This window comes from Polyodon spathula, chromosome 4 (assembly GCF_017654505.1).
Source record: "Polyodon spathula isolate WHYD16114869_AA chromosome 4, ASM1765450v1, whole genome shotgun sequence".
NCBI lineage: Eukaryota > Metazoa > Chordata > Actinopteri > Acipenseriformes > Polyodontidae > Polyodon > Polyodon spathula.
The window spans coordinates 22,993,416-23,015,262 of NC_054537.1; the positions used below are offsets into that span (position 1 = coordinate 22,993,416).

Genomic DNA, 21,847 nt, shown 5'->3' on the forward strand with positions numbered 1-21,847 from the left:
AAAGTCTAGTGATGGCATGAATATGAAAACTGGACAGTGTTATATTTAAATGCCAATGTATTTATCAAATGTGTCTTAAAACATCAGAATTTTTTTTTTTTGAAAAAGTTTTTTTATACCATGCTCTATAAAAAGAGGACTTATTGTTACTTTAAACTGTTATTTTAAAAAAAAAACGCAATTTAACTCGATAAAGATCAATAATCGTCATTACAATTTTTACGATAATTGATGTCAACGTCAGGGTTCGATTTACAACTATATAATATCTATATTAGCATAACATCCCCCTACTCAAAGTAAAAGCAGCAGAAAAGCCCATGTGGACATCGTATTTGGAAACTATGACTACAGACAGGTATAAAAAGGTATGGGTTTCTATATGGAAAGAAGTCATTTATAAGGGAGCTCATTAACAATTTTTATAAAAGATTGTATGTACATGTATTCCCCTCAGATCTCAGTGCACTGCAGGGCTGCAGTCCCTCACCTGGTTAATGTGAACCGAGGGGATGGAGGAGGAGGAGGGGACGGAGGAGTGGCTGGGAGAGTTTGGCAGAGACTTGCAGGGACCGATAGAAAGCTGCTGCTTTTTCCTTAAAGCTACCACCTTCTGGGCAACTGAAAAACAAAAGCAGAAAGAAGCATGTTTTGACACCATATCAGGTATTTTCAGACTCCTACATTCCACAGTCACCATTGCAACACACAAAAAGAACAAATCCACAAAAAGAACAAATCCATACAATTTCAGTCACTCTGCACAGGTCTGTAGAGGTTCAATCAGCAATCAGTTTCCTAATCAAATATCAGACAGACACTAATAATAAGAGAAGACTTCAACACTGTAGTTGAGGCGTGACACGTTCTCTGAATGTAATCCATGTTTACAATGTGTAGAGTAACAGCAGGCAAGTAGCCATCAGTTAGTTATCAAAGAACACTTCTAGACAGCCCCTTGAGTGTCGTTATAAGCAGGTTTGATGAAGACAATCCAAGAGTAATCATATTTGTACTTTCTCTCAGTTTGCAGAAATTATTAAAACAAATTTATGTAGCATTTTAATTGGAGGTACATGATACCTGAACCCCCCAACTCACCCACCCACTCACTTACCCAGAGACATGAAATATGTAAGAGCAATTTAATCTGTGAATATTAGCTGATGGCTGTGAATATTAAAGTATGCTCTTACCGTCCTGGAACACTCGCTCCACATTGAGACCGTACGTGGCGCAGGTCTCGTAGTAAGTGCATCGCTTCAGATCATTGGATAATTTCCTCGCCCGGGAGTCATCAATAACTCTGGGATTTGCAGCACTGATTGCATCTTTCAAAATGAATAGCAATAAAGAAAAAAAAAAAAAACAAGCAGATGTTGTAAATTTATTTTGTAAATTACACTGACATTACATCTGAACAGAATATGCAGTGTTACTAATCAACATCTATTTATTGATTTATTTATTAGAAATGACCCCCCCCCAGTACTCCAGTGCCTTAACCGGATGTCATACAGATATAATGATTTATTTTATTTATTTATTGCATTTGAGACCTATAAAACAAATTAATATGCGCAATAGGTAATATTTATGGAATTTGTTAACTACTGCACACAATCTCTTTAATGATTACTGAACAAGTCAAAATGCTATTTCCCTATATGTTAAATGTACTGTATCTTTATTTACCTGCTTTCCTATTGACAAATACTGAACAAAACAGGAGACTACACCATCCACCACCTTTCACCAATGCATGAACCCCATGAAGCAGCAGCAGAATAGCAGCACATTATTTTAATAAAGTTCCTCACCTTGCGTGCCAACAAGGACCATGGGGACCTCAGCTGTGTTTCGGTAACTGGAGAGCCGCAGGAAGTAATTATAAACTGTCTGGAAACTGATTTCATCTTCCAGACTGAAGACAAAGACCACAGCATCAACCCATGCAGCAAACTGAGAGTGAGAGGAGAACACAACATCAGTCTGTGATGCAACTATCTAGAACAAGACATTAAACCCAGGAATGATCTTTCTGTCTGATTACCAATCAAAAGGGCTGATGCTGAGGTTCCAATTTCAGACAGCAGGTGGTACTGAAAAATCAATTAAGAGAACAAAACAAAAACAAAACAAAAAAACTGGACCAATGCATTTTGTTAAAGGATAATCAAAAAAAAAAAATGTGTGTGTTTGCTTTGTGTTTTTCTTTCCTTCCTGGTCAAATTTATAAAGCATATTTTCCTGCAATTCAATCACTATTCTATTCCCAAAAATGGGCTTAAAGGGCACATAAGGATCTTTTTATTTTATTGTATTATATGTTCTCATTTGTTGCTACATCTGTTTAGGTAAGGTGGGTGTATTGTTTTAATAATTTTACATTTCTGACCACTTTTAAACCAGCATGGACCGCTCAGAACTACATTTCCGACCATCCTGCTCACTGGTAAATCTATCTCAGTTACACATGTGAGCAGGAGGATGATGGGAAATGTTGTTCTGAGAGGTCCATGCTAGTACATGAGAAGCCATCTTGACGCAGGGAATGCAATTTAAAAGTTAAAAAAAAAAGTGGTCAAAATGTAAAAAAAATAAATAAAAATAAAACAATCTTATGTAAACAGTTGTAGCAACACATGGGAACATGTAACACAATAAAATAAAAAAGGTCCTTATGTGCCCTTTAAATGAAAATGTCTAAGGGTTCCTTAGATCCTGCTCATCCTTCCTGCTGTGTATATAAGATGATCAGGGCAGTGCAGAGCTTCTTAATGCTGCAACAGATTTGCAGGGTTGTTTAGGGATGGCTCATTTGCACAACACACAGTGGTGCCTAAGTAATGTTAATCTGAAAAGGGGCTGTGGCTGGGTTAGTGATGCTGCTTGCTACATTGCTTGCTGCCCAATGCAGTAGTTGATATTATCAGATACGGGTGTTAATAGTTTTTGTTTTGGTAATTAAAGAGGTTATGTTTTAAATATTAAATAGTGTATTTTGAATAAATGTGCTTTTTTAGTTTTGAACTTAATTCCAGAGCTTTTGTCTATATACCCATAAATGCTTTACAGATCAAAAATATGTTTACATCATTTTTGTTTGTCTTATTATGATGGTTTCATTATTAAACATCATTTCATCCTCCTAAAACAATTTTAAATAAGTCAGCATGTGTTCTGCATTCCCCCCCACTCCCCAGCAGGGGTCACTGGAGAGCAATGAGTGTTCCCCTCCATCCACCATAACCACATATGGATATTTACATATGTGTGTTTATTAAAATAATGACATTATTTAAAAATGAATATACACATGCAAACCATCATTTTGTGAGCCATGCATTATAATCAAATAATGTGCATTGTATTGTGACCTTTGTATCGTGATCCAGTATGTATTGTGAATCTAGCATATCATTAAACCTGCACCTTCAGCCACTGGCCCCTGCATGTCGAAACATCCAAATACACAATCGCCTCTCTTTAAAACCAATAGCTGCACCACAAAACAGAATGGCTCTAAATGAACACGAATACCAGCATGCCATATGAATAGGAATAATGGTGCCAGGCTGTGGGTATCCACAGCGAGCCAGGCTGCAGTACAATCCTCTTTTACTTCGTCAGCGACAGTCCCCTTGCTCTACTTGAACCCTCACTGGCACAGCTGTGAACAGTGAATTCACTCTGGGCCCGATCCAGATGAACACAGAATTAATAAAATGATTATTAACAAAAAAAGGGGAACAAATGGTGCCAGTTTCCTCTGGCAAATCGGAAAATTAACAAAATCATTCAAAATATAGGAATGAATTGTGGTATTATGGAATGCTTGACGATCAAGTTAGAATTGTTTGTTTTTTGGGTTTTTTTTATAGTGCCACCTGCTTCTGTAAGGTTAAGACCAGCATGAATGTTTACTAGAGAGGTTACACTCAATTCCAGAAGAACATTTTGCAATTCTGTTTAAAAACATAGTATGTTCTACCTAGAGTACTAGAATGTAGAAGCTGGCTTAACATTGGAGAAATAAAGCAGATAAAGTTTGACAACTGATCATAAAAATGCTTGAATGATTTGTAGCAAAGCCTTAAAAAAGGCAACAAGAAATAAACAATGCAAAGATTTTGTACCAGGTTAGCAAGAAATCCTTATTTATCTTTGTATGATCCTTGCATTTAAAGCCTGGCATATCTCACTTCACCCTTGTGTTACCAGCCAAGGAAGCAAAAACATACGAGAGACAAATGTACAGAAGAATTTTGCAGGACTTGACTAAGCATTTTGAGTCATTTGATTTCAAAGCCTTTCAAAGAGCATGGGCGGTCTTTGCATCATCCAAACATAATGCTTGAATTTTTACTGGTTTAGGCAGGTCCTTCAAAAAGTGTATGTTTAACACATCGCTTTACAGAAGACACAAGGGCGAGCCACCTGAAATGCAACGTTCCACAAATAATGCGTTTACTCCTGTCTGTTTATTGGAAACTTTTGAGGATCTTCATTTTTTTTCACGGACCTGAATGGGATTTTAACCAGGCCTCCAGGTGAAAGAAATGGAAAATGCTAGTGATGTAGCCCTGCACCACCTACCCACTGCTTTGTTGGGGTTAAAATACAGATGCACTCGCCACGAGCCAGTGGTATTTCAGTTCGAGATCTTTATTTAAGACGTGTTCCTTTAATGGGATATGTCTAAAAAGAAATCAGAACCCCTTTTGAGGTTCATATTAAACCATGTTTGCTAATAGGCTGCCTTAAATTGTGACTTCCAACTTTGCTAATCAGATTTTGTTTTCAATTTTCATTGCATTAAGCCCGTCAACAGCAGACCAAGGAAAACAAATTTAGATCATTTGCCTGATGATTCTTCTTGATGTATCCTTCATGAACTGAGATAAATAAAATTTAAATTCTGTGATGCTTGAAAACGTACCTGTAGTTCCGGGGGCCCTCCCTCATCTCTGATCAGAAGGAGGTAACTCTGTCCATCCACAATAATCTCCTTCTTAAACCTGCCACCTGTAGATTGCAATTTAAATTGTAGTGAGATTTATGTTCAACGTATTGTAAAATGACCACTGAAACATAATACAAAATTTACAGGATATCTACCATTTCACTGTGAAAAAGAACATCATTTAGTATAAGCAAATTATTTCAAGAAGTTATTCTTTGGTTAAATGTAGGGTGGTTGATAAGCAAAGAATGCCGCAAGTCATCCATAATGCACACTACCGTACATATCATTGGCTGCCAATTTAATTAATGCAAAACAGTCTAATCGAAATGATCTATTCCAAATCCAAACACATTACTCTCGAATGACTCACAGATTCTGTGCAAGGTACAAGAAAAGCAAATGTTCATCTGAATTTATCTTATGCGTTGAGAGTTCAATAGTTAGATGGCAATACTTCTTTTTGCACTGACACTGCACTAGTCACATCCTATATACCTAGAATCATATTGCCTATCACTTAGAGCCTCCACCTGCAAAACCTGGCCACTTTATAAGGACCTGTCTACCAGATTGGATTTAAAATTGCCCTGGTGTGGGACATGTACTCCTGGTATCCCTGATTACTCTGGAAGGCCAAACAAATGCTGCAATACATAACCATTTTGATAGATCAGGTCCACCAAACAATGCTGCACTGGTACTACTTTCAAGACGATAACGGGCCCGGCAACCATGCCAGAACTGAGCGTGAATGGTTTGAAGCACATGAAAGATAATTCAGGCATCTTCCATGGCCACCACGATCCCCAGATTGCAATTCAACTGAGCATGATTGGGATGTACTTGAAGAAAGCATCGGTCAAGTCCTGCCCACCTAACTGGATGGATGCCACGTCTTGTCATGGCTGTGATCAAGGCAGTCAGTGGCCCAACCTGAAATTAGACAGTCCTAATGAAGTGACCAAGCACTGTAACTCTGCACTGAAAGTTGTTTTTTTATTATTTTCTTTATAGTAGCATGTAAAGTGACCAACTGACTTAAAACCACCCTGTACATCAATGTACAGAGCTGGTGACATTCATGCAGTGCTCATTCTGGTAGGCAATCCTGGCTAGCATCAGAACATGTTTTGCAGAAAACACAGTTTGAGGATGTATTAGATGAATATGCTGAAATAGCACAGTCTGCATGGTTAGAAACAGCAAGTACAATTTCTACCCATAGCCTGCAACCACTCTGGGAAACAGACGTAGGTCTGCTTTGTAATTAAATAATAAGAAATGCCAGCTGCAACAAATCTGAAAATTGTTGAAACAGTTTTTGTGGAAGGTTACTCAGTCAGCAAAAAGGGAGGTGTGGACAGATAATTTTCTTAATTCCTGCAAGACGGAGCATCAGAAAATCTTTTTTATTTTCACAAAATAAAAAAAAATAAAGATTTCTCTCAATAAAATGCTAGAGAAAAATTACGTAAATCTGTCTTTTTATGTCGACCCTCTTTAAAAGATTAAAGAATAAAAAGAGATTTTGGATAAAGCTATTTAAGATCAAGATTATAGCTGCCAAGATGATATAGAATAAAGAAGGCAACATCTGGTATTCAAGGGATGTGGCACTGTTCCTGTACAACCCTCGTAGCAATACCAGGATATATTTCAAACACACTCACAGAAGTGCAGGCTGTCACATATCACTGTAGCCAGAATATTTTCGATCATCTTCTGAGAATCTGGTTTGAAAATATAACTTTAATAAGAGCTGCTGTATAATGAGAAGTATCTGGTAAAGTAATTTACTGTAACTGGAGCAATTACGTGCCCACAATAAACTGTCTGCACTAGCTGAACTTTATTGTTATTACTATTATTGAATTTCAAAATATCTACCAACTGCAATTGCTGGCTGTGTTCACTAGATACTGCAAGAAGAATGGAATGCATTAGATTCTGCACAATCTGGAAATAATTGCAAAATTGAGGATACTCATGATATCTTGTCCAGCATTGGGATACCTTTTCTTTTTTTAAGTTATCAACCAACTGCTATCATTCTTTACTTTGGCTCACATTTTGGGTCATATTTTTACATGACAAGCCATCCTGCCGGGACTTGCAAAATCCTGGAATACCAGCCAACATTTTTTCAGTGAGCACTTAATACTTGTTAAATAGAAATATTTCAAGTAAACCAGTCAATCAAGACACCCCAAATAAGCAGTTCTAGCACACTTGAGGGGCTTCAGCCAAGGTGTGGTGGTTTGAAGCGTTGTTAAACACAGATAATTTCACAGCACAGGGTTCTAGATCAAGCACTATTCATACCAGAGACACACTTTTTTTTAAAACTAACCTGATGTATAAATTACAGTGTTTATAATTAGAATTTTGTTTTTAGAATGTCTCCTGATCTAGTGCTGATGTATGGCCATATTACTGGGCTACAGGTTCATTAAAAAATTTATTTGACAGACACCTTTATCCAAGGCTAGATAATTACAACAACAACAATTAGAGCAGGTTCTCAAAGGTGAGGGTAACCATGTCAGCAGAGGATATTAATACTACTGTAAATGTAACAAATGTTTATGTATAAAGTTTTTTTTTTTTTTTTTTTTTTTTTTTTTTGGAATGCTTAGGCTGCTTAAATTCTCTGTTTAATGTAAGTTTCAAGATTCAAAGTTTCTATTAGCTTTTAGAGACTGTCTGTCTGTGGGATAATTCAAAACCTGATTGGCTAAGAAATAAAATAAAATGTAGAAACTAATGTCAAGTATCAATTCACTAGGTTTATAGAATTGAGTTTATAACCTTAGAATGTTTGTAACCATTTACAAAAGCAAAAATATCAGTATCATTCCACTAGTTTTATTTGTAACAAAATGTTGTTTAAAGTAAATGTCAACCTTTTTAATAAACATGTTAAATTTAAATTAAGTCAAATTAATTAAAAATTAATTAAGTGAAAAACCTACTACTACTAGCAGGGTAGTCAAACATATTTCTAGATTTAAACAGAAAAAAAAAAGTTTTAACCTTATAAAAGATATCTGAAACAACTTTAAAAAGTCATTAAACCACTGATAATGTTTTTTAAAAATGCGAAGTAAACACGGTTGTGTACTCTTATTTTTTATAGAAGCTCACAGGAAACGTTATTATAATGGAGGACTTGTATAATGATCATTTTAGAGTGCTTATGTGGTATATTAAAAAAAAAAAAAAAAAAAATACATGCAGTTAAAACAAATATATTATTAAAAGACCCTCCACAGAGAGCATTACAAGGCTTCATGGTCTGTTTGACTACAACAGCACCCTCAACTTAGTCTCAGACCCCAATATCCAAACTGTCCATAATGCCTCATAATGCACTTGTCTTACTGCTCACACATGAAGGTGTGAATACATATGCTCCAAAAATACTTTGCTATGGAAACAAAGCAGTTTATGACCTTAAATGCCTTCTGGTAGATTCCGGATATAGAAGTTGCTAAAGATAAACGGCAGTTTAACAGTAGAGTTGTTATATACCTGATACTAAATCACTATCTATTCAGGCAGTTCTATACCGCCTTAAATTGTATCTGCAATCTATGTATTTCAGTTATTTAAAAACAGAATCATTTCCCCCGTTAGTTTTAGATGCAAAAAAGCCTAAAAATGTGTCATATGCAGTTTAGTAAATGTTTTTGTAAGGGTGTGTCCCCCAAAGGCAAAGACTGCTTAAAAAGAAATCCTGTGGAACTGGTTAACTGCGAGGGGAGAGGGTGCAAATTACTTGTACATATTAAAACTAGCTAAGGATTAGAAAAGGAACGCAACACTACAAGCCCAGTTGCATGAATCCTGTGTTTCTGTGGCAACAGAACTACCATACCTGCTTTGAGGTCTTGAGCAATGACAAACAGAATACAGAACAGGGGGTGAAAAAAAAAAAGAAAAAAAAACAGCAATAGGAAACAAATATATTGAACACAAGAGAACACAAACAATAAAACATAATTGGCAATGTCCTAATTATTGTTCTGAAGAAGTAAATGGGAAGCTGCTTTGTAATCAAATTAGGCTAACAGAAGGAATGTAACATACAATCAAAACAGAAAGGATGTGTCAGCAGAGGAACTGTTTATGAATGTCACTTAAAATCAGCACCAGCAAGAATTAGGGCAATAAACACGATCACAAGTCTGTAGTGAGTGCTGTAGTGTAAATACAATTAATCGTGACTCAAGTTCAGTGTTGTCCGGGTTTTCTGCTGGCCTGTAGCGACAGCTCTGGATTATTTTAGCCATCTAATAACAACAAACAAGTATTTTAGATACAACAAAACAAACAAAACTCACGATAACAATACAGGTTCTCCTTTCGGTTCAGTATTAACCATAACAAAGGAAAAGATCACCTTGCTACATCACCTTATATACCGACAATCACGCCCCCTTGGTTAACGATTGCAACCACTCCTCCAATCCGCGGCTGCGACATCATTTCCCTTCCGGGACGATGATTTAGAGTACCGTAGCTCCACCCCCTTTCTAGCTGGCCATCCAGTCTAGGGCACTCTGTTCCCTTTACACAGTGCCCTCACAGGCTGGGAGGGAGATTTATCATCAATAATCATTCTGTCTCTGTCACAGACATACAGTAGGCAGGAATCGAATTTCTGTCCAAAATACCATTAAAAAAAAAAAGTATTAAGTTATTATGTGAAACAGGGATCGGCAAGGTGTCCGTGGTAAAGTTTGAGGTCCGTGGTAATTTATTTTAAAAAAAGTACGATTTACAATCTGTTGAAAAAAGACATGATTTATCTATGTACATATTGTAATTGCGATGTGAACAGGCTAGATTTGGCCTCTGCTTCTCCCCGTAAACTGACAGACAATATTCTACCGTAACTATGGTTACTGCAGACTCTTGATGACACTGAACCGCCTACTGAAGCCTTGTTATACAATCCGATTAAGCGTTAGTTGCGTTAACATTGTGCACGGTTTTCTTTTTCTTCACATTGAAAAAAACATGGCGTCGAAATTAAAAAAAAGATCGTTCAACCCAGCTTGGGAAAGAGAATATTTCATTTTTGAAAGACCCACAGATTATTTTATGGAGTGTGCAAGATGTGGCCAAGTAATGAAACAACTCAAGTCAACAGTAGCTCGCAACCATGCTGAAAAATGGTGCAAAAAAATATCTAAGACTTCAAACATGTCAAGTGTAGAGAAGGATAGATTCATCAAGGAGGCCAAAGCCAACAGAGGAAGGCAGGTAAAGTCAATGACCGACTTTGTTAACCGCAATCTCAAAGATGCACAGAATGATCTTTGCCTTGCCTACAGTTTAGCGAAAACCAAACTGGGATTTACAGCAGGCATCGTTTTCAAAGAAATGGCTGAAAAAATTGACCCAAACTCTGCTCCTTTTCAAAGACTGCATTGCAGTGTAAAAACTGTGTCAAGAAACACAGAGGATTTAGGTGGCTATCTTTACAGTAAAACTGTTCAAGCAGCAGTAGATGCACCGTTTGTAAACTTAATGTGTGACGAGAGCAGTGACCACAATGACAAGAGTCAAATAATAATTTATCATCGTTTTGTGAATGTTGACGCAGGTGAAATTCGCTCTGAGTTTTTGAGCTTAATTGAAATTACAGAGCATTGTAATGCACAAAATCTGAGTGAAGCCATCGTTGGTTGTTTGGAAAATGACCGAAACAAGTACCCTGTAGAGAAAATTGTGGGATTTACATCAGACGGGGCATCTGTAATGCTAGCCCAACGTGAAAGTGTTTCAAGGCGATTGAAAGATCGCTATGGTGATTTATTTGTCCAGCACTGTATGACTCATCGTCAGGTTTTAATGCCTAAAGACAGTGAATCAGTCATACCTGACTTCGTGGAAGACACGATCAAAGTGACACTGAGACATTTCAGTGGGGCTGAAAGAAAAAAAGAGTTTAGATAGATCTGTGAGCTGAATGAAGAGGAATACTCAAACCTGGTTAACTACAAAAAAAAATGCTGGTTAAGTTTGGCTGCCTGTGTTGAGAGGTTTGAGTTACTGCGGGATTCTCTAGTGCAATACTTTGAGAGAGAGGCATTTGGGAATGAGTCACCCAGTTATAGAACAAGTTGCCAGAATATCAATGACATGCTACAATCTCCTAAATTCATTCTATATCTAAGTTTCTTGAATTGGGTTTTGCCACTTCTCGCATCAATGAATCTAGCGCTGCAGAAAGAGAACTCAAATCTATACAACGCATACTGTTCTCTGGAGAAATACTGCAAGGTAATTTTGAAGCCGTTTAAACAGCCTTCAAATGAGGATTCTACACGGGAATCTTTCATAACTCCAAGCGACCTGTCTATCCCTAGTGCCAAGGTCACAGAGATACTGAGGGAGTGTGAGGAGCAGCACTACTTGCCAGAAACTGAGATTACTAAGGTAAAAGCAACATTCATTGAATATGCAAAAAAACTTGAACAGGCATTCAAGGCCAGGTTTCCTGAAAAACAGCTGGTGAAATGCATGCTTTATTTGGACCCCTGCAACCAAAAGCCACCAGTCTCAGAAATGCAAAAACTTGCTGCAAGATTTATAAAACACATTAACTCCAGCAAAGTTGAAATGCAATATACATTGTACTGAGAGGATGAGGCTGTGAAGACACTTTTCAACTCAGACTGCTGTGGCAGTGACGTTACCAAATTATGGTGTATTTTATTCAAGTCAAGTAGTGAGGATGAATACAGTGAACTAGCAAGGCTGTCACTTCTTTTACTGACACTGAGCCCTGACACCTGTTGCTGCGAACAAGGCTTCAGCCACATGAACTCAATTAAAACATCCACAAGGAATCACCTTGAGAACTGTCGTGTTGATGCATGTCTACGTATTGCAACAGCAACAACAAGCACAAAGGACTTCGATGCAGCTGCGGCGGCAAGGTGCATTCAAAAACACTAAGCGAGTTGAATTTATTATTATTATTATTATTATTATTATTATTATTATGCCTAGATAACAACTGTAGCTATATACAGTTGTGCTGCTCTTCATTGATATTCGTGTGCTTAGCTCCTCTATATATATGGGAGAATGTGCTTTAAATCGGACTGTGCTCTGCTGTTTGCTATACACCCCCCATGTCCGTCACTGAGTCCGGTAATTTTGTTAAGTGTCCGTCGCGCAACTTGGTGGTACTGACCCCTGATGTGAAACAACTTCCAACCTGTTAATTGTGCGACATGTTCCAGAGGCTTTCACAGTTAATATGACAACTTTCAATTGATTGTTCAGATCAGCGTCAGTAATGACACTGCCCTGACTGTGTGGGTGGAGATGAACAATGCAGACTCAATTTGGATGTCAATCAAATGTACTGTATGTTTAACAAGCTTACAGGAAATCTGAAAGACCTGTAGTGCCCTTTTCTGCAAAGTCTTTCTGATTCACTATTAAACATGAGCCCCAAGGTCCTTTTTGGACAATTGTGATAACATACAGTAGGACTGGTATCCAACCCGCATGCCATCAGATTTTCCACCTTCCTGCCACTCAGGTCAGCTCAAAACCAATATAGTCCTCTAACAAGCGAGCAATTCCTTATGGTATGCTGGGCACTCATAAAAAATGTACACTGAATAAATCAAGCCTTCTTTGTAGTTGGATCAAATTAAAATATGTATGAATTGTGACAGCTTGAATCAGCAATGTTTAATAAATTGAAAATGAATTAAATGGAAATATGAAAAGCAAAGGATGTGTAAAAATGACATCTTAATCTTGTATTTAATAAATCAGATGACGCCCAGATGTGAAGGAAAAAAAAATAATCAGTAGGAGCCGATTATGTTCCAGCAAAAAAGAATTATTTTTGAAAAATAACCAAACAAAAAAAAACCTTCAATTGCAATCTGCAGCAAACCCACAAGATGGAAAGAACAAGGATACATCATTTATGAAACTGTATACTGGGGTTGTTTAAAAAAACAAAATTGGAGGGCTCCCAAGTGGCACATCCAGTAAAGGCACTCCGCGCAGAGTGCAGGATGCGCCCTATAGCTTGGAGGCCGCCAGTTCTAATCCAGGCTGTGTCAAATCGGCCAAGTGCTGCCCGGACAGGTAGGGTTTTTAGGTTGTCTGGGGAATCCTTGGCTCACTGCGCATCAGCGGCCCCTGAGGCTTGCCAGGCGCTTGCAGGCCTGCCTGTGTGGTCCACTGACGCATTAGTTCTATAATGGCTTCACAACGGGCTTGCGGTGAGAAAAAAGCGGAAAATAAAAATCAGGGGAAAATAACTGCCAATTAAAAATAAATAAATAAATAAAGTCACTAAAAAGGTACTGTACAGTAATTTACATAGTCTTGGCCTGGTCAATCAAACTCCTACCAAACATTGGCCAGAGCTTTCCAACAACCAACAAATTTGAGCCACTTCACAATTTAGATGATCAAAACCAACATCAAGAGAACAAAAGGAACAACATCCAGGACCCTATTAGCAGCAGTGGCCAGACAGCAAAAAGTTGGGAGGTCATGATTGTTAGGGATTCCATATTGAGAAACACAGCAAGTTCAGTTTGCAGTTTGGACCCCCTAACAACAACCGTGTTCTGCCTTCCAGGAGCCTTTGTCACACATATCACGGAGAACGTGGACAGGCTCCTAGAACGAACAGGAGACGACCAGGTAGTAGTTATCCACATCGGTACAAACAACATTGGAAGAGACAGACCAAAATCCCTGCAAAACAAATTCAGGGAGCTAGGAAAGAAACTAAAAGTCAAGACAAAAACGGTGGCATTTTCTGGGATACTGCTAGCACCTTGCAAACGACCATATGGACAGCTGGAAATAACACCGTGTCACAATTTTTTACTGGGTAGTAAGTGTTATTTCCTAATTGCTTATGCCTCAAAAGTATAGAAAATGGCTATTATTACCCACAGACTTTGCTTTTGTGACCAGGACAGTGATATTTTGAAATATCACTATTTCTAGTGAGAAAACGGGAGCTTTTGTGTCTTTTCGTTCACATAAAGTCAGAAAAAAACAACATATAAAATTGACATGTATTTATTCTAAAGTAATACAAAAATGACTACAAAAGATTTAGAAGTGAGTAGTTTTTCGAGATTTACAATTATACTGTAAATTTACAGTATAATCGTAAATCTCAAAACTGCTCCTAAATCTTTTGTAGTCATTTTTGTAATGTTAAAAATGAACAATGCATTATTAAGACCTCATCTTGAATATTGTGTTTAGTTCTGGTCACAAAAAGGATATTGCTGCTCTAGAAAGAGTGCAAAGAAGAGCGACCAGAATTATTCCGGGTTTAAAAGGCATGTCATATGCAGACAGTCTAAAAGAATTGGATCTATTTAGTCTTGATCAAAGAAGACTGCGCAGCAATCTGATTCAAGCATTCAAAATTCTAAAAGGTATTGACAATGTCGACCCAAGGGACTTTTTCGATCTGAAAAAAGAAACAAGGACCAGGGGTCACAAATGGAGATTAGACAAAGGGGCATTCAGAACAGAAAATAGGAGGCACATTTTTACACAGATAATTGTGAGGGTCTGGAACCAACTCCCCAGTAATGTTGTTGAAGCTGACACCCTTGGACCCTTCAAGAAGCTGCTTGATGAGACTCTGGGATCAATAAGCTACTAACAACCAAACGAGCAAAATGGGCCGAATGGCCTCCTCTCGTTTGTAAACTTCCTTATGTTCTTAAAACAGACCTGGAATATATATGTGTGATTATATATATATATATATATATTATATATAGATATATATGATAGATATATATTAATATATATATATATATATAGAGTGATATTTATAGACTATAAATATTCACACATATGAAAGAGAGACTCCTCCAGGTTACTGATTAAGACTCTGTAATAAATATATAATATATCTATATATATATATATATAATTACACACACTTGTGAAAACAGTCAAGCATTGAATGATGCAATACCCTAACCCTGTCGCCCCAGGCTCCCATCTGTGTATTCCATATGTTACTGCCAATCACTACAGTACATACAGGGTTGACCGTGTTAGTTTACAACCTGCACCTGGCCAACATCTGAGCTTACCTTCAGGGGATTCCTCCTGTACGTATGTGCCAGTCAGGTACCTGTGGACCAGTGCCGATTTCCCGCTTGAAAGGTTGCCCACAATACCCTGTGAACCCAAGAACAGAGAAAAACACTTGTATTTCAGGTTATGAGTTTAAAATATCTTTGCCATGTGTCGATTAACATGGACACTGAATCCCTGAACTCAATACCTCGAACTGAGAATGATGCAACACACAGTAAGCCATTAGAGAGTAGACACTAATGTCATGTTCACGGTACACTTTGAGATGAGTCATGACCAGATTAGAAAGTCTTCGATAGGGAAGTCAGAATTAATGGAAATCTTACTTTTGGTAGATACAAATATTCCATACTGTAAAAATCCGGAATAGAAGACCCCAAATCATTTACGGTTTAAGAGGAAAGTAACAACTAGGTTGCTTGGCCAGCTCATTTCTTTGATTATTAAGATAAACAAAAGGTAAAACAACTTGCTTCCAAGAGCCTCCAGGACAGAGCATGAATTCACGGCAACAGATCATTTGTATGTGTGCAAACCGAACACAAAACATTTACAGAAATACAATTAAAAATACAGCCTTCAAGTGTAAAATACAACATAAAAAGCTAAGTAGAGCAAAAGTACACTTCTATTTTTGGGTACAGTATTTGATATTGTGAAATGTTTTGGACAAGCAACTGAATTTGGAAAGGCCTCTTTGTAGTCAGTTAGCTGTTAAACATGGTTGGCAAGTTCTTGCATTACTCATGCACATATAATTGTATACAATGATTGCATAGTAACAAGTAATAAGTTAGCCTAGCAACTACAGCCAGCACTTGTATTAAAATGAATTCTGTGAGAGAGATTGGATTTATGAATTTGTCTTAATTTCAATAATTGTATCCCACAAATTGTCACCCTTACATGAAAGACGTGATCCTATGCCAGGAGAACGCAAAATGGGACCTCTGGAGGCTGCAAGCTGATGTTGGGAGGGGCACCACATACAGAAATATCAGCAAAACAACCCTAACAGCTGACAAAATGATTCCCAATAAACACTGCACAGTAGTGGAAACCCCCATTTTGGTAGTCCTGTGTTTAAAAAAGATACAAAGTACAAAGTCCTCAACATATCATATCAACATATATGTGTTGGAGCAGAGTGCCTCATTAACAAGATTAACAACCTAATTAATAAGGTGCAATCTCTCCTGTTTCTCATGCCTTCTTGCCACTGTCGCTAATGAAAAACACACACTGCATAATTAACCAGAGCAGGTGAAGGAACAAATGGCACACGTGCATGTGTGCATGTTGTATGAGCACACTGTGCAGCACACCACTAATCCACCAACTGAATTAGGGTTACTGATTTTCCACGATCGCGAAATCAGGCACTGGGAACGGAATTAGGCATTTTGGGAATGGAACTGTTTTTCTTCTCGCAACGCCAGTTTTCTATGTTTTTTTGTTTGTTTGTTTGTATGTTTTTTTAAAACACCCAGCCACGTAGAGTTTATTCATCATGTGACTTAATTCACGTGTCCCTGCTGAAATTTAACAGGGTGGCTCCACCAACAAAGCCAATTTTTTTATTTTTTTTTTTAAATGCTATGTTTTGCAGTCACTCGATTGACCATCTACGAGTCAATACCATTAAAGATCATATTGCCAGTCGTAAACATGTAGAGAACATGAAAGCAAATAAAATGGCAACAATGGCAAAGCACTGCATTCTTCTATGTTGAAAAACTTAGTCTCAAGGCACTGCGTTAAAGGCTGGACTTTCCCGAATCAAGTAAGCCAAATGAATTGCGTATTTAATTGTTGTTTAGTTTATTTCTTTCCATGCTACCTGCCTTTAATAAAGCTGTAATTAGCAATGTAAAACACATCGCCGTTTCTTTATTTAAGTATATTATATGACAATGAAGAAACTTGCTCAAAAGCTATTTTTCTAGCTATACATTCCTTAAAGGAATGTGATTGCTTTACTGTGTGGATGTAGTCACTACACTACACTACACACAGTTTGTATCAAAGACATTCTCTCTGGAAACACACCTTGTTAAATCTTGCAAACAAGGCAGAATTAGAAAACTAACAATTAGGAGGATTATGTGTTTACATTAAAAGGGCCACAATTTAAATTAAAATTCGATTATACACAGCAGTGAATCTGTGAATGTTTTGTATCAGTTTTAAATATTCATATTTTATCCTGGTTATTGTAATGCCAGCAAAACGCTAAACTTAAATTTACATACCTGCCAAGTCTGCCGATTTAGGGCTTGATTCTCCCTTCTCCCGATGAGACTCAATTAACACCTGATATTGTTGAATACCAATTAAAATGTATTATTACCTTAAGTAAACGTTCTTTAAACAATCGCCTCACCCCCAGCTCGCTTGCTTTACAGGGGAAACCGTTAAAAAAAAAAAAAAAAAATTAAAAGTATCTTAATTTAGCACCACTAGCACCAACCTCCCATGCTAGCTTGCTTGCTCAGCAATTTGTTTTCTGAACTGTTGTAATATAAATCTTACCTTTCCCTGCTTATTTTAATGCCAGCAATGAGCCAAGTGATGTCTATAAACATTGACAGTTTTTTTTAGTTACTATTACAACAAAAAGTCGTATTGAAAATCTTGGCTTTAATAAAATGAAAAAAAAAGAATTGTGATAATATTTATTAAATGTACTTATTTTAACTATCAACATTATATTTGTTCAAATTCCATGTTTAATTATTAATGAGTTGATAAAAAGTGGTGGGAAAAAAAAACGAACTGGGTTTTTGAAAAAACAAATTTGCTATTCCCAAGAATGGAAAATCAATAGCTGTACTGAATGCAACCTTCGCCATCATTAAAGAAAACTAAAGGAAAAACAGGCAGATAAACTCATTCATCTTTATTGATTCATTGAAAAACAAACAGTTCAAGCAAAGCAAATAAGAACAAAAGAAACAGAAGCTCCTGTGGTAACAGCCTTTGTGTCTGCAGGTTATATTTGCTGGGGGCGGGGGCAGAAATAATTGTGGTTGCTCTGCTTGACAATTCCATCGAGTTTTAAAGTTCAGGGAAGTTAACCGAAAACTGAGGTAACGTTTGAGAGGGTACTGCGCCAGAAAATGGATGATCTAATCCCTATGAGTGTTATTAAAGTTGCTATGTGTTATTTAAATAATGTCTTCAATATTTAAGCGTGTACAGTATGTGATAACAAGCCCTTTAACTGGCATGTAATCGAAGAAAAGGAGAACGTTTTGACAGGAAGGCGCATTTAAAACCAGATTATTATTATGTATGAAAACATACAACAAAACATGTTTATATCTAACCCAGTGGTGCCATTACTAATAAAATAGCCATTCCAACCATATTAATTATTCACAGGAGTAAAGACATCTACAAGGTGGGTGGGTACTGGGTCAGATCGGCTGAATATCGCTTTGAGAATAGGGATCTTTGATTGAAACTGCAAGTTTAGGAGCATTAAACCAGGTAGAATACCATTTAAGAATTTGATAAAATAAAAGAACTTCTTCACTGTCATGTCTCGTTTTTGGTCTGCTATTATCGGCTTTGAGTGCTTGCTGTCAGATCAGACAGAAAATAATCAGTTCAATACAATGTGAAAAACTGTGTGGCCAAAATAAAGTGTACAAAACTCCAGTCACTTAAAGCTTTTTGTTGTTTTTCATTCAAAAGTGAGACCCAACACTGCAGCACTTGTCTTTATTAGTCTTTGGGAATAAGTGGTGCCTCATGAAAATAAAAGGTTTCTTGGAAAAAGCTTGCAGTACCAATCAGGAGCCAGGACTAACACACCATTGTTGTTTTATAAACTCTGTTGTTTTTATCTATAAAAACACATTTCATATTACATAATGCTGAGTTTAGTCGACACAAAGCTTGTCTCTGACCATTTTGCCAGCCTCTAAAATCTTAAAATTACGCTTTAAATAAAAAGCTCTTACTTTTTAAAGCCTCATTTGGCTTTAAAAAGTAAGTCAATGTTTCAGAGAAGACAAATAGGGCTGGCTGCTCAAACAGAAAAAGCTCTTCCCTTATTTGTGGAGCACAAAACGAGTCTGAAGTTATGGTTAAAAGGGAGTTAAACAAAAATGGTTTTAGTGCATTAGCTCTACACTATGGCCATTGCTGTCAATTGTGGTTTTATGGAAGGGAATAAGTCATGTCTTTTACAGTCCTACAGCACAGTATAGTACTGTATATCCATTACAGCCAAGTTGATGAAGTCTTGCCAAGATAGGCTTGAGCTCCAAGTCCTGAAACATTCATTAATTTTGACCAAACACAAATTAAACACAAACTCTTAGTGCCGATATGAAGCAGTAACTTTACAGCAATTGTTCTTTCTATACAGACAGGGCATGTTTAACAGCAAGGGCAGCTGCTGGTTATGTACAAATCTGCTATGATTACATACTGTATGAGCTTCAATTAAACATACTTTAGACACCCCTTAAATTGCTGGTGAGCTAAATCAGTAGGCAGAAGATTTTTTTGTTCTTGTTTTTCTGCTCGACAAAGTTTTCTGGTATAGCGTGCATAAAAGTATACTTGTGTGTGTTACAGCAAACCAATCGTCGTTTATTCAACTTGGATAACCAAGCTGCAATGCATCACTTTCACTGGAGGATTCTATCACTTCTATCCAATCTTTCAGCTCGGGTGGTCTCACTGCACTGTAGCACATATGATTCATGGGAATGCCCAAGGTCACTCTGTGACTCAGTGGCGGAGCCAAGATTCAGACACAGCACTTCCTGGCAGGCACTCATTTGATCTACCATACATCGACTCTTCTTAATCAATATTCATAGCAAAATGTGCTTTGAACATGGCTTGGGTTGCAAGTGAAATTGTGAAATTGCCTGATGTTAGATTAGTACACTTACGGGAGTTGACTACCACATGAAAACAAACAGACAATAAATTCATATTCTTGAAGCAAAATACTGGGCTAGAGGCGTTTTGGATAAATAAGAACATTACATTGTAACTAAATACAAGAAACAGTTAAATGAAGTTAACAATTCCTACATTTCAACAGTATAAGGGATTATGGGTAAGATGTTTTTTTTTTTTTTGTGGACTGGGTCATTAAGTTCAAATGGACCACATTCTGGAGCACAGTTTCTACCAGTTTCAGGTTGAGGATACAAAAATCACATATGAAGAATAAAATAGTTTTCTGGGTAGGTGCCACATGGAAAACAGCAGTGTTATTCATGGTGAGGGTATGTCTGAAACTTGCATATAGGGTAGGCTTAGACAAATAAACATTTTACTTTAAAGCTTCAAGGCCTTCCACTAAAAATAAAACAATTGAAATAAGCAGTTTTACTACAGCAGTCAAGCAACACCCTTTATCTTGAATGACCCAATAGAAACATGCCTAGTGTCTATGCAGAGGTCTATCAGCATTCAATATATAATAAAAAAAAAAAAAAAAGTATCCATGGATACTAAAAGCTAGTTAAGAAGCATGGATACAGTTTGGTAGTATTGTGGGGGAAAAAAAACAACAACAAAGAAACATTCAGCACCAGGCAATGAAGGTTGGCAGGTGAAGGCACCAAATTACGTGTCAAAAGAAATCTGCAGCTGAATGAAGCCTGTAGGTTTTACTGCATAAACTGCTTGATCAAGGGCTTCTATTGTCGTGATGACATTAAAATCTGTAAACCATAGAATTTTCACACAACACTTAGACAGATGGTGTCCCTAGCAACAGTGCATGACTTTGATTTTCAATTTATCCAGGATTACAGAAATTTGAGAGGTATCTCCACACTGAGTTACACCTGGACTAGAAACGCAGTAGAGCCTGCTAAGTACTTTCTAGCAGATATGCACACGTAAAGACAGATTAATCACAGTCCCGAGGTTCTATAGACAGCTAGGAGTACATTTTTTGAATTATCAGGAATGCCACTTGCTGGGTTATTTTTTTCTCTGTGGTTTACTTCCAGTCACATCACAAGGCTACCCTAATGTGTCACTCATTTCCACTGTAAATCATTAGAAAGAGAGAATACTGCTATACCAGCTGGGGGGGGGGGATTAAAACAGCCCACTTCCTGGACCAACCTTGTGCAAGCAGAGTATAACATTGAAATGTAGAAAAATCTATGCAGAAGGTCACACTATTTTTAGCAATTGATTTGAGGAAAAAAAACAACAACAAAACACTCACCACTTTGAGCTCTGGTACCGACCGGCTTAACGTCCATTCTTGGCTGTTCACAAAGGAGTCTATAACAAAGAGAAAAAAAAAGAAAAAAAAACACATTATTAACAATAAATAATACTTCAGTACGTATATGTTTACCAGTACACAGTGTTGGCTACAACATTTTCCAGCCAATTACTTATAAAAAAGGCCATACAACATCAATTCAGTTTTTGCAAACATTGTTCATCTCTAGTATATGTAAGCATTCAGAATGTCTTGCAGTATACTGCGCTGTTTGTCAGTGCATATGTGTAGTTATAGAGGCCTAACAGATACATTTGTCATGGATATACTGTATATGTCATGAAGAGCCAACAGATTTTAGATGTTGGTTGACAGATGAAAAAGAACTGGCACAGTGCCTTTGAATGTGCTACTGTACCAAGTGTTGACAGGGATTCACAGCAAAAGTTCTCTTCAAAAAGGTCCATTTATTTTTTTCCAATTCCACGGAAAGCTCTCGAGGTGTCACCTTCCTTGAACACTGGACTACA

At 37.2% G+C, this 21,847-nt stretch overlaps 1 protein-coding gene across 4 annotated transcripts in view; it reads right to left on the reverse strand.

Moving 5' to 3' along the window:
• The window catches only part of LOC121314324 (arf-GAP with GTPase, ANK repeat and PH domain-containing protein 3-like), a 220,710-nt gene that overhangs the window by 81,424 nt on the left and 117,439 nt on the right, over nucleotides 1-21,847 (reverse strand). For all 4 annotated transcript variants that reach the window (XM_041247452.1, XM_041247450.1, XM_041247449.1 and 1 more), the window contains exons 2-7: nucleotides 21,315-21,373; nucleotides 15,094-15,181; nucleotides 4,943-5,028; nucleotides 1,821-1,962; nucleotides 1,197-1,331; nucleotides 491-621 (exon numbers count right to left, since the gene is read on the reverse strand). In XM_041247452.1, coding sequence (XP_041103386.1) covers nucleotides 491-621; nucleotides 1,197-1,331; nucleotides 1,821-1,962; nucleotides 4,943-5,028; nucleotides 15,094-15,181; nucleotides 21,315-21,373 — 641 coding nt within the window. The remainder of the gene's footprint in view (nucleotides 1-490; nucleotides 622-1,196; nucleotides 1,332-1,820; nucleotides 1,963-4,942; nucleotides 5,029-15,093; nucleotides 15,182-21,314; nucleotides 21,374-21,847) is intronic.